The 12,123-nt window shown below is 45.0% G+C and overlaps 1 protein-coding gene across 2 annotated transcripts in view; it reads left to right on the top strand.

Moving 5' to 3' along the window:
- ALG6 (ALG6 alpha-1,3-glucosyltransferase) overlaps nt 1-12,123 on the top strand; it is a 908,528-nt gene that overhangs the window by 760,245 nt on the left and 136,160 nt on the right. For both annotated transcript variants that reach the window (XM_069642009.1, XM_069642008.1), the window contains exons 10-11: nt 904-988; nt 3,224-3,294. In XM_069642009.1, the coding sequence (XP_069498110.1) occupies nt 904-988; nt 3,224-3,294 (156 nt within the window). The remainder of the gene's footprint in view (nt 1-903; nt 989-3,223; nt 3,295-12,123) is intronic.

The raw sequence follows: 12,123 nt of genomic DNA, 5'->3' as shown, positions 1-12,123 counted from the left end.
GCAGAAAATACTACAGTCGGAGGGACCTCGACGCGTTAGGGATTTTGGGTACACTACACATCACGTTAGGGATAGTATTACAGGCATGCCCATGTCGACGTCCCCTTTCGATCCTCGAAGACAAGATTCAATACTCTGCGGTACCACTAGATGTCAGACTATATGCACAGCATGTGAATCTAAGCAGATTCAATCATCAGAAATGCTATTACGGTAAGTAATGCATATCATGCATTACTTTTTGTCAACACGCACCATGTCTTTTCCCCAACATCTTTATGTTAGCGGGGTTGCATTTTTCTCATGTCTTGCTGCAAACGCACATGCAAGGCTTTTTTGGGGGTCAGTGTTTACAAATCTTGTTTTTCATGTGAAAGGAACCTTTGAATTTTTTCTACATTTGTGAATTTAAATGTTGCTTTTCCTTTGATAATGACAGGTAGGCCTTTTTCACCTGGCCCTTCCTTGTGTTACTTGCAGAAAGTCTACAGTCTGCCTTAATAGACCAGTTGTCAGTGTGAAGGTTGTGTTATTATTGCTGGAAGGTCATTTTTTTCAGTGGACCCTTCAGTTCCGTTGGTTTAGGGCCTTAGATTATACTCTGCACAGGGCTGGCTTTAGGCCCTGGAATTCCATCCCAGCAAATGTTTGTGGCATTGACCAGCTTCTGCCATTTTTGAAAACGCGGAAACCATCTTTTTCTAGACCACCATGACTTATCTCGACTATTGCATCGTTGTAGTTGGATGCCTTTTGTATATTTAGAATGTGGGCTTCACCTCAACTAAATTTCAGACATGTTGTGTTACGTGGGTATTCATTTGTGAGTACTGCACTGTGTGCTGGTTTGATTAATACATTGTTCATATACAAACTGACATATTTGTTCTGTTTAACTTCTAGCATGGCTCTCACATTTACAAGCTTGCTCCCAGCATGTGTAAAGCTAACTTATCAACCGTCTGTCAAAGGCTTTAAATATGCCCTGGTAAGTTTTGTATTTTCGTATTTGAGTCTGATACTTACGTTCCCAATTCTCATTTATACGATAAATAAACACTCTCTGCTTTACCAATGAGCAATGCACTCTTTCAGATGCTCTCCCTTACAAAGTGTTTTCAAAGTATCCATCATCATTTTATATTGCTTGGATGCCTTTATTGGATTTATTCCTTTTGCCATAGTGCATAACATGAGTTATAGTTTATCAAATTATTTGTCGCGTTTTTAACACTAGTTTTAAGGTTGCATACATACATTACAAACAATGTAACGCATTGCTGAGAACGTTGCTCCTTCCAGAATGACCTTTATGCAGTCTAGTGTAATAAATTGGAAATATTAGGGTGTTAAGACCCCCTCCGGTGGGCCAGATCAGGTCTTATCGGCACGGTGCCCGAGTTAACAAGGGTCCCTGGTCAATAAGACCTGATCCGGGCCACCGTAGAGGTACTTAAGGCTATTAGCACCCCAGGTTACCCTAGCGGTAACTCGGGGTGCTAAAAAAAGTATGATCATTTATTGAACAAGACGCAGCGTGCGTCCCGTTCAATGAATGAAAATTCTGTCTAAAGATGGCCGCAATGGTAATGGAAGGTGGGGCGCCATAGCAGCTCCTCATCCATGTCCATGGCGGCCACAGAGCGAAGGCATAAGCGTGGCAGTAGAAGGGCCGCTGTTGAAAACAGATAAGAAGGGCGGGGTGGTGGAGAGAATTTTTTTTTAAAAGGGACGGTGGCTGTAAAATGTCGCTGCGTGCGTGAGAAGCAACCAGTAGGCTGCTCGGAGTGAGGGCTGAAATCAGTTTCAGCCCGCGTTTCGAGAAATCTGATTGGTTGGCTCCCCCGCCCCCGGTGCTAATGTGCAATATTTAATTTATTTCAAGTCAAACTCAAATTCAGTAGCCTTCAACGTACATCACAATATAGTAATCCTACAAAAGGATTTTACTTGCACGATTTGAACGTACCATGCCTTGAAGATTCATCTATCTGTCTTCCCTTGTCCCACCCTTCCTTGCATCGTGGCACCTCAATGCACTTGCAAACTGCAGAATCGTTGTCAGACCTATTTGCTGTTATCTACACTGTTAATTATATTATATGCATTTACTCTGCCTGTGCAGATTTGTATCGTTCAGAAATTCAAGGACTCTCTCACTGTTGTTTTTTCCCCACTTAGTCCCTCCCTCCTTGAGCGCTTTGAAACACTTTTGTGTATAGGCGCTTTACAAATAAACATGACCTTACCTTACCTTACAATGGACATCATTACAATTTTGGCAGTGTGGGAAAAAGTGGCCCTAATTCTTTTACTGCCACTTTTCCTGCACTGCAAAATTATAATTTTTGGTGGATATACCACTGGCAAAATTACTGTGCAGTTAATTTGCCGGCTTTTAGAGGAAAAGTGGCAGATTCACCTCGAGCTTCTTTCTGGAGCTAAATCCTCCACTTTACCTCCACAAATCAGCATATTTACCAACAGTCATTCTGCCAGCAGTAAATCTGTTAAAATCTCCATGGAGTTCTATGGACTCCAAAAACAGGGAATTAGCACCTCTTTTCATCCTGTAGTAACTCCACGAGAACAAGTGGTAACTGAGTCTGGCAGTATTTTCGGCGAATTTACAGCCGGAATACTGTCAAACTTGTAATGAGGCCTAATGCCTTCTAAAAGAAACACCTTTCCAACGTTTCTACACGCATTTACAATCGACAACAAAGAAATGTGATTGTTGAGTTTGGCCAAATAATTGTTTAGAGTTTCGCATATGCGACTTGCAAAGTATTAGCTATCTACAGATGAAAGCGTTAATTGCTTATTCTTGGCTGACACTTTTGGTTTAATGAATAAAGCAATATGAAAATATTAAATGTAATTCATTTAGCAGAATATTGTGGGGAAAATATCACTGGAATAGAATCACTAATGGCATAAAATGTGAAATTATCAGGATTCTTGGTTATTTGTCCTCCTTTTTGTTGGATCTTGGTTGTCAACACTACTGATTCAATGATTATGAATCACTCTATCCATGACCAGTTTAGAATATGATGTTACAGCAGTTCCGTTGTATATGGCTAGAGGCTACGAATTGCACGTCTACACATTTGGACTCAAACAATGTTTACAAATAACTTGCATGATCATATCAAGATACTGCATACCTTTCTCTGTAAAAGTGATGAAACAATGCATATTTTCGTTTTGCTTTTCATAGGTGAGCTGTGCCTTGTCGTTCTTCTTGTTCTCCTTTCAAGTCCATGAAAAATCCATTCTTCTGGTCTCATTGTAAGTAAATAATTGGTAAGCTATTAAATGATCTTCACAAGAATCATCATTAGTGAATACATTTATGATGCAGTGCATTGCCTGTAGAATACATGTTTAGTTTTGGCTGAATATTGGCAAAAATGTTGCCATGCATTTTGTGATTTTGGAGTTAGTGTGAGGATACAGCGTCGTTTTGCTTGCTGTTTCCCATCTGTAGAGCAATCATGCAATTGTGGTATTACCTCCCAATTTCGTGACAGTGTCAGGCACATCCTGTTTGGATAAATACGCCTGTCACTCAGATCATAACACTACTAAGACTCCTCCCTCTCCCAGCCCCACAATTAGAAAATAAGCATTGGTAATGCCTACAGGTTGGGCTTTTGTGTAGGCATGGAACAGGTACTTGCCAGGCCCTTCCGTAGTGGTATTAACTGGCATATAATGGCAGTGCCTGGCAAATGCCTAGTACTTATACGCAAGCCAAAACGGTTGGCTTTGCCAATGCTTGTGTACGTAGGGCAAATAAATCGAGTGGCTGATGGCACACCTGGTTGACATTTGTATTACATCAATAGGGTTTACAACTGCAATTAAGTCATTAACTCTGAGCAGACTGCTTTGAAAAAACACTGGCAGGAACGTTGAATGCAAGATTTGATGGTAAGGCTTGCATAAAGTGAGCTCAACGAGTTCCCAGGAGGTGGAGGTGTTTTGGGCAGGGAGGGGTGGGAACTGGGAATGCGAAAGGCCATAGGGATTAGCTTGGCCAGGGGCATTCAATGGGTAGGAACATAACCAAACGACACCTACAAGCTGTGTGTCCCTTCTCATATGCGGTTCTCCCTATCTGTACTCTCTAATAGTTTCTGCTTATCACACCTAATAGCCCAAACAAAAAAAGCACAACAATACTCTAAAGTAATCAGAGTTTTCAAATTGGCCTACTTTCTGCATAGCAAGGATTCAATGCACAGCTTTTGGGTTATTTTTGGGGTGCTGGTCGCTTTAGAGAAGATATTCCTAATGACACTTGCTTGGTACATAGGAAACGATAAAGGAATGCAGCTGAGAGTGCAGGGTTGGAGGAGGGTCAGTAAAAAGGTGTGGAAAAGGCAAATGTGCAGTCTTGTTGCATCCAGTTAGTTTAGGGCTGCCTCATTGCATGGTATCATTAATCCGTTATCTTGGGACAGAGTCACTTGAGCAATGCTTGGGGAAGCTTTCATTTTCTAGGCCACTGCTTCTCAGCAGAGAGACATTCACAGAGGTGTGTGTTGAAGGGAATGCAATTTATTTAGATATACTGATTAAGTTGGAAAGTGCTCTTATTTTTACAAAGTGGAAATAAACATGAAAATGGTTAGAATAGATGCTTACATTCAGAGAGTATAGTGCATGTGAACAGTTCTCAAATATTTGTATGTTTGATAGCTTAGCTCACTCAGGCCTGGTTATGTCTGCTGGAGCTTGCTTTGCTCTTGCTGCCAGAATAATGTCGTCAGTCATTTGGTCCCTCAGGCAGGACCAGTGTATCCTGCTGAAAGCCATGTTAAATCAGCTGCCATTTTGTACCAGTTCATGGAGCTGTTTTAGTTGTTGAGAGCTTTGGTGAATGCTGTTTTAAGACTTGTTTTTTTTTCCAGTATACTTCGTACAATGTGTTTTCTCCTTTTGAGCTGCATTTCATTGTGTTTTTGTTACATTTGCCCACAAAGCGTTTGCACACATAGTATTGCTAATGGACATAGACAAAATAATTCTGTCCAACAGGCTGAATGGACATCTTTTTCCTAGGTATATTGAGTCATTGTTTATATGTAAAAAATCATTAGCACATATTTTTGGACCATTCAAAATAATTACTGTGTATGTAGGTCCCATAATTATGCTGATCTTCACAGCACATTTTAAGATGGTATAAACATTTCATAATGCGTTACTATGGTTCCCATCATTAGTAATACGGGCTCCACATACTAAGACATTATTTCTAATGGCCCTCAAGGATGTGCAAGCTATTCTTTAATACTTAGAAAAATGTGTATGATAGTTGTGCTGGACTCCAGAGAAAAAAATGTGTTATGTCTTCAGGACGATGATCGTTGCTAGGGGTATGGTGATGGAGGGGGAATCCTGTTGCACTTGTTATAGGGCTGTTCATGGGTTGAAGTGTTTTGGAGAGACGTCCTTGACAGAATTGAGTTAGTTTTGAACGCGGATATTTCGAGATACCCCAAACATACTATGTTTAAGTGGGTGCTGCAAGGGAGCACACCTTGACTTGAAAATGTGGACTGTCAGAGTGTTGGTAATTGCTCAGAAACAAATCCGAAAGTATGGAAAATAAAGAAAAAGCCACAAATTGCTGCTTGCTTAAATTAGTTGATCATAGTGTACACCTATGAGAAAGTGGTGTACACAAAAAAAGATTGTTCTGAAGACTGTACAAGTATCTGGACACCCTTTAATGACTTGTACGGGTTATTCTGGTTTGGTTTGGATAATCGTGATGATGTTCTGGTTTATGTGATGGTGCACAAATGGTTTTAGATTATTGAGCGGTGGTTGTTTAAGTGTTTTGTTTTATTTCTGGCACTAACTATGCATTTGGTGTTTATTATGGGATTATTTTGTTTTTCACTTACAAAAATGTAGATATTTGAAATGATAATGTTTAAAAATATATATATATATATTTCTAATAGCCCTAAATGATATCCAAGTTATTCTTTACACGTATTCAAAAACACTAGAAGACATAGTAAAAGACTTTAGTCTCCACATTTCTTTTGCTTGTTTAAAAGTGTTTGTGTGTGTGTGTTTGTATGCATTGTAAATGTTATGCATTATGTTTGTACACGAGTGTGTGTGACTGATTGTACCTGTACAAGTGATATTAGTGCATGAATTTGTTTCGCTGGGGGCGGCACCAACATCACATGATATATGGTGGCAGTGCTAGCATTTATTGTGAGGGCAGCTTCATTAAAGTGATGACAGTATGAGGTCAGACATACCCTCATCAGCAAACATCCAGTAATCAGATGGTCCCCAGAATCGCAGTTCCTTCATTTGCAAACCATATTGTGTGTATTGCGCACATGTATTGTGTTTTTGAGCGAGTGTGTGAGAGAGTTATTTTTAACTTGGGAATACTCGCATGTATTGTGTTGGCATGGGCATCATCAACATGTTGTAAAAATGCTTCTGTGCACTCTTTGTGACCTCTTTTATTAATTGGATTTCATTATGTTACCCCCTACTGAACCGATTTTAAATTGTATAGATTTATAACTTTTTTTACATTCATTGTGTTGTAAAGTGCACCATTTCATCCCATTAATTAAAAAAAAAAAAATCTTGGTGGGGGAGGTGAGAGGTTAACTGTCCTGAACCAACCCTTCATTGCAGGTCTCCTACACTAGGCTTGTGCTCATTTGGGAGAAATATTATTGCCCCTTCACTAGAAAAGTTTACTCGCTGCCAAAAGCCTTAATCGGTTAACATGGTGGTGCCTCCTCAGGAGCCCTCCGCATCTCAGAACACCAAAAAATGGCTCTACCACTGTGTTTGTAAACACAGCAGTGTTAACTAGTTACATCTTAGTACAGGTGTAACGAAATATACTCCTACGTCCCGTCCCCTTTCCTCCATACCTGTGGGACATTCCGTCCTTCTGGACGGGATCCCAGCACTTTTGTAAAAAGCATAAAAAATGGCAAATGTTAGTCCTTCTTTTATTTTTACGTGAGGTACAGCACGTGGCCGTAACCCCGCTCTCCTGAGCTCCGCCCCGCTCATTGCACTTCAGTCCTTTTCTCCGTGCGATCGGGCTGGACAGACTAGCATCACTGGGAATTTTTTCTTTTTATTCCCTTTGTCCTTCCTTCCTGCTCCGGTTCCTCGGTCATCTAGTCTGTCAATGCCGGAGTGTCTGTAATTCGTGTCCTGTTCTTCATGCGAACGTCGCTTCACTAGGGCGGATCCCCACTCTCTTTGCTTGGAGTGTCTAGGCCCGGAAACATCTTTGGGTTTCGTGCTTCTACTGCGATCCCCTCTCCGTCTGGGCACTCCAACGTCGTCTTGTTCGGTGGGAGGAGGTGTTTCAGCGTGTTCCTCCACCTCATTTCCAGCTTTTCATCCACGAAAAGAAGAAAGGCCGGTAAGTTCTTTACTTTTTAGGGCGCCCCGACCGGGGGTCTCCTTCCCGGGGTCTTCCAGATCCGGGAGGGGCTCATTCAGCTCTGTCACCAGGCGTTTCCCTAAGGGGTGCCAAGTGCCTAATGGGCGTACCGGAGTGTTCTCTGAGGGTTCCCACAGCAGACCTGCCAGTACTAGACACCATTCTGAGGTTCACCATTAGGGTGCTAAGGTTAAGCCCAGTTCGTCTGTGGCTCTGGATACCGGGATTCGCCCTGAGGTCTCCATTTCTGGAGCTTTCCACACTGACACCGGGTTACGCCCTGAGGTCTCCGTTTCTGGAGCTTTCCATACCGAGTCACGGCACGAGGCCCCTCTTGAGGGAACTTTACCTACTGGGTTAAAACCTGAGGTTCCTTTTTTTGAGGCTAAAGCCAGCACCGACAGATCCGAGAGATCCTCTTCGAAGGTCTTGTGGGTGCAGTATATCCCTCTACCGTCCCATGCTCAGGGTCGTGGTGGTACCGGTTCTGTCGAGGGGGCAAAGAGGGCGGTCACGGACCATTACCCCTCCAGTACAGGCTCTGCCGAGGTTCCTCCACTGGAGGCTAATTTTAGGGACGGTTCCAAAATGTCCAGTAAACATCTGAGACCACCTAGTACCGGCTCTGCCGAGGATCTTTGTATCAAGGCTAAGGTGTTACTTAAGTCCCCTGACTCACCTGAGGAGACAATTGCCTCATCTCCATATGTGATGCAGTTCTCCTCAGGTGTCGACAAAATGGCGGCCCAACCCTGTGATCCACGGCTGCCATTTTGGATACCTCTGTTACACTGATGTTCATGCTGTCTGGTGCTGGGAGGATTCCCTTTGTGGCTGAGCAGCCCTTTCCACGCTATGTGGACAACAAAAATCCATTCTGGCCTTCATTTGACTGGCGCGCCCGGACACCGCTGCCTCATACAGTTTTGCTACCTCCTGCTTCCTCTCCACTGATTTACGTGGATCTGGCCGGTGGTGGGCCCTCCTGGCAACCATCCTCCTTGCGTTCATGGGGGTATGCCCCCTCACGAGCTGCCTCTTCCTGTACCAGAGCCAAAGCCTTCGGCTAAGGATGAGATTTTTGGGAAGTTTCAGATGCTCATGCACTCGAACCCTATGAAGGCGTATTTCAAGTGTCTTTTCAGGGAAATGTATCCTGAGCCTCCTGTCCCTCCTTCGGCCCCGGCTGTTCCATTGCAGGTTCCGGTGGTGCCACTCCCTCCACATCTTCTTTCTGGACCTCTTCCATCTCTTCCTCAGTTGTCTCCTATAGAGAAGACACTGGTGGAACGGGACAACACTTTAAAAACTGAGGTGGTATGTGTGTTGGACCAGTCTTCTGTACCCGCCTCGTTGGATGAGCCTCAAGCAGATCAGGACAGCGATGAGCAGCCCCGCTCGGTGAGAGCATTCCATGACCGGTTCCTGGATATGATGGCTCTCCTTGGCATTCCAGTACCTGAGGCCCCCACTCCTCAGGAGGGGGTGCTTTCGGGAGCCTTTACCCTGTCACCTCAAGAGCACAGTGACCTGTTCCTTCAGAAGGACATCTTGGCTGAGAACCGGAAGGTCTGGGATAAAGCCCAAACTGGGCTAGACATCAACAAGAGAATTGATGCTCGATACAAGCTTCAGCGGCCCAAATCCTATCCATGTAGGATACATTTCTCGACTCCTTGGGCAAGAAGGTCTTTGCCAATTCGACACTCCTACTTTGTCAAGCAACCACAGAGCTCTTCCTGGCAGCAGCTAATCTGAAGCTCTGGAAAGAGTTAACTGACTTCCAGGAGTGCATTCCTGCGTATAGGCTAAATGACTTTAAAGCCGGTTTGTCGGACGCCAGAGTGCTGGCGCAGGATCTACTGGAAGCTGCGGCACACCACGTAGATAACTCAGCTCGAGGCCTTATGGTAGGGTTTGACACTTCCGGCCAGGCGTTGCTCCACGCGACAAAGTTTTCAAAGGAAGTGCAAGACGAAGTTCTGGACCTTCCTTTTGGTGGCAAGGAATTTTTTCATTCTTCTACCGACGAGGAACTCACAAAGACGAAAGCGAGTACCCAAACCACCAAATCCTTATCGGTCTTGGGGAAATCTCCAGCTAAGGCCCCTTATACACAGAGGTCAGGGTCCCCAAATCAATCCTTCTCTGGGTTCAGGGGGTTTCAGGATCGTTGTGCGTTCCAAACTGATGCTTCGGTCGGCGGGACCCGCCGAAAACAACAGCAAGGTGGACGGTTTTTCTCTCGGCCATCAGCCTCTTCTCCAGGGACAGGTAGTCTCCCTGCATACAAATCAGCGAAATTACATTTTTTGTCAATTGCACAAGACTCCGGTGTGAGGATGAATCTCGTCTCATCTGGAGGCGTGGCAGATCATCACCGAAAACGGGTGGGTTTTGTCCATCGCTCGGGCGAGCGTTCGCTTGCCCCACCACCACCCTTCAATCCTCCCTTTCAACAGATCGGGACGCACTCCCTTAGAGCCGAGGTACAGAAACTTCTAGACCCCAAGACGGTGGAACCTGTTCCCCTTGGGGAGCAAGGGGAGGTCTTCTACTCTCGTCTGTTCACAGTGCCCAAACCCAACCAGGCTGGCCTGCGCACTATCCTCGATCTTTCCCAGTTCAATCTTTCTCTTCCCCAAGAGAAATTCAAGATGATCACGCCTTGCCAAATAAGTCCTCTTTTCGGAAGGACGACTGGCTCAGTGTAGCAGGACGCTAACATGCATATCCTGATATGGAGGCCGCATCGGAAATATCTGCGGTTCTCTCTGGGAGGGCAAAATTTTCAGTTCTGTGTGCTCCATATTGGTCTCAGCTCGGCGCTGCATGTCTTTACGAAGATGTCGGGCATTGCAGCTTTCCTCCGTCTACAGGGCGTTCATGTATATCCGTATTTGGACGACTGGCTCCTACGCAGTCCTAGCCCACAGATGGCATTGAACAATCTCCAGTCTCTCCTCCAGCTCCTGTTCCACCTTGGGCTGTCAGTGAACTGGTGGAAATCTTCCACGGCGGTCTCCCAAGACCTGATTTTCCTGGGTTTCCGTTGGAATACGGTCAATACCAGGGTGTTCCTAACAGAATTGCGAATCTATCCACCACGTGTCAGCTCTTCCTCCAGTTTACGCACATGACGGCTTGCTGGTTTCAGAGACTCCTGGACCTCATGGCTTCTTGCGTGCTAGCCCTTCCTCTTGCACGTCTGAAGATGAGGCGTACTCAGCTGGCTCTTTGGAGCTCTTTGTCTCAGGCTTCGGATTCAGATTCCAAGATGATTCCAGTTCCATCCTGTATGAGGTTGGATCTACTATGGTGGTCCTCGATCAATAACCTTTCTGTTGGGGCCTCCTTTCAGGAGGCCGGCCCACAAGTGACGGTTACCACAGACTCCTCCCTTTTGGGGCATGACGCTGGATCATCTCCAGGTATTCGATCTGTGGACACTTCAGGACACGCAGTTTCATATCAATTATCTGGAACTCCTGGCTGTTTTTCTGGTGCTCAAAGCTGTTCAACTGTCCATCACGAACAAGGTGGTCCGTATTCGCACAGACAATTCTGTGGCGATTTTGTACATCAACAAGCAGGGTGGCACCAAGTCACCTCCCCTTGTGGACCTAGCCAAATACGGATTTGGGAATGGGCCATCCAGCACAACATTTGGCTGCAAGCTGTACACATTCCGGGTCACATCAATGTAACTGCAGACTCACTCAGCTGCCAGTCAGCAGCCAATTACGAGTGGGAACTGAACACAGATATTCTCTCCACCATTTTTTGCCAATGGGGGGCACTCCAAAAGTGGACCTTTTTGCGACTTCGGCAAACAGGAAACTTCCTCGATATGCATCCAGGAACGGTCTTGGAGTCTCTTCCCTAGGGGACGCTCTCGAGTTTCCTTGGCACAACATGAAGGCCTAAGCTTTCCCACCACTACCTCTCGTTCATCGGTCACTCTGCAAGCTCAGGAATACATCAAACTGTACTCTCCTGTTCATAGGTCTTTGGTGGCCAGCCATATTCTGGTTCTCGGAACTTCAGCATCTGACGATTCTTCCTCCGATCATATTGCTGTTGATTCCCGACCGTCTTCACCAGTGCGATCACTAGATGTGGCACTCCTCCCCACAATCGTTCAGCATGGTGGCCTGATGCCTGAATTCAGATCGTTAGCGCAGTTTAACTTTTCAGAGGACAATATGCGCATTATCCAAGCGGTCAGAAAACCTTAAACGAGGTCTCAATATAGGAGCAAGTGGCTCAGGTTTGCCACTGGTGTTTAGCTACACAGCTCGACCCCAGGCACGCTATGATTAACACTGTTCTTTCATTCATATCTCACCTCGCAGCTTCTGGCATTCATGTCTTGTCTTGCAGGACTTAGTTGTCTGCTATTGCGGCCTATCTGTTCACTGACAGCTGTTCCTTTTCTTTGACTAATCCAGTCATTAGAAGGCATTTGCGGGTCTATTGAATATTTTCCCACTGGTTCGCAATCCTCATCCCAAATGGGATTTGAATGTGGTCCTCACCGCGTTATGCCATAAACCATTTGAACCCATGGCCACAACTGATCTCTGTGGAACATCCGTTCCGCACCTTCCATAAGGATAAGGTTGTGCTGATCACTCATCCTTCTTTTCTGCCTAAAGTGG

The sequence above is a fragment of the Ambystoma mexicanum genome, chromosome 1q (assembly GCF_040938575.1).
Source record: "Ambystoma mexicanum isolate Mex_15411 chromosome 1q, UKY_AmexF1_1, whole genome shotgun sequence".
In the NCBI taxonomy this organism is placed as follows: Eukaryota; Metazoa; Chordata; class Amphibia; order Caudata; family Ambystomatidae; genus Ambystoma; species Ambystoma mexicanum.
The sequence above is the reverse complement of the archived record's forward strand: the minus strand, read 5'-3'. Positions and strand labels throughout refer to the sequence as shown.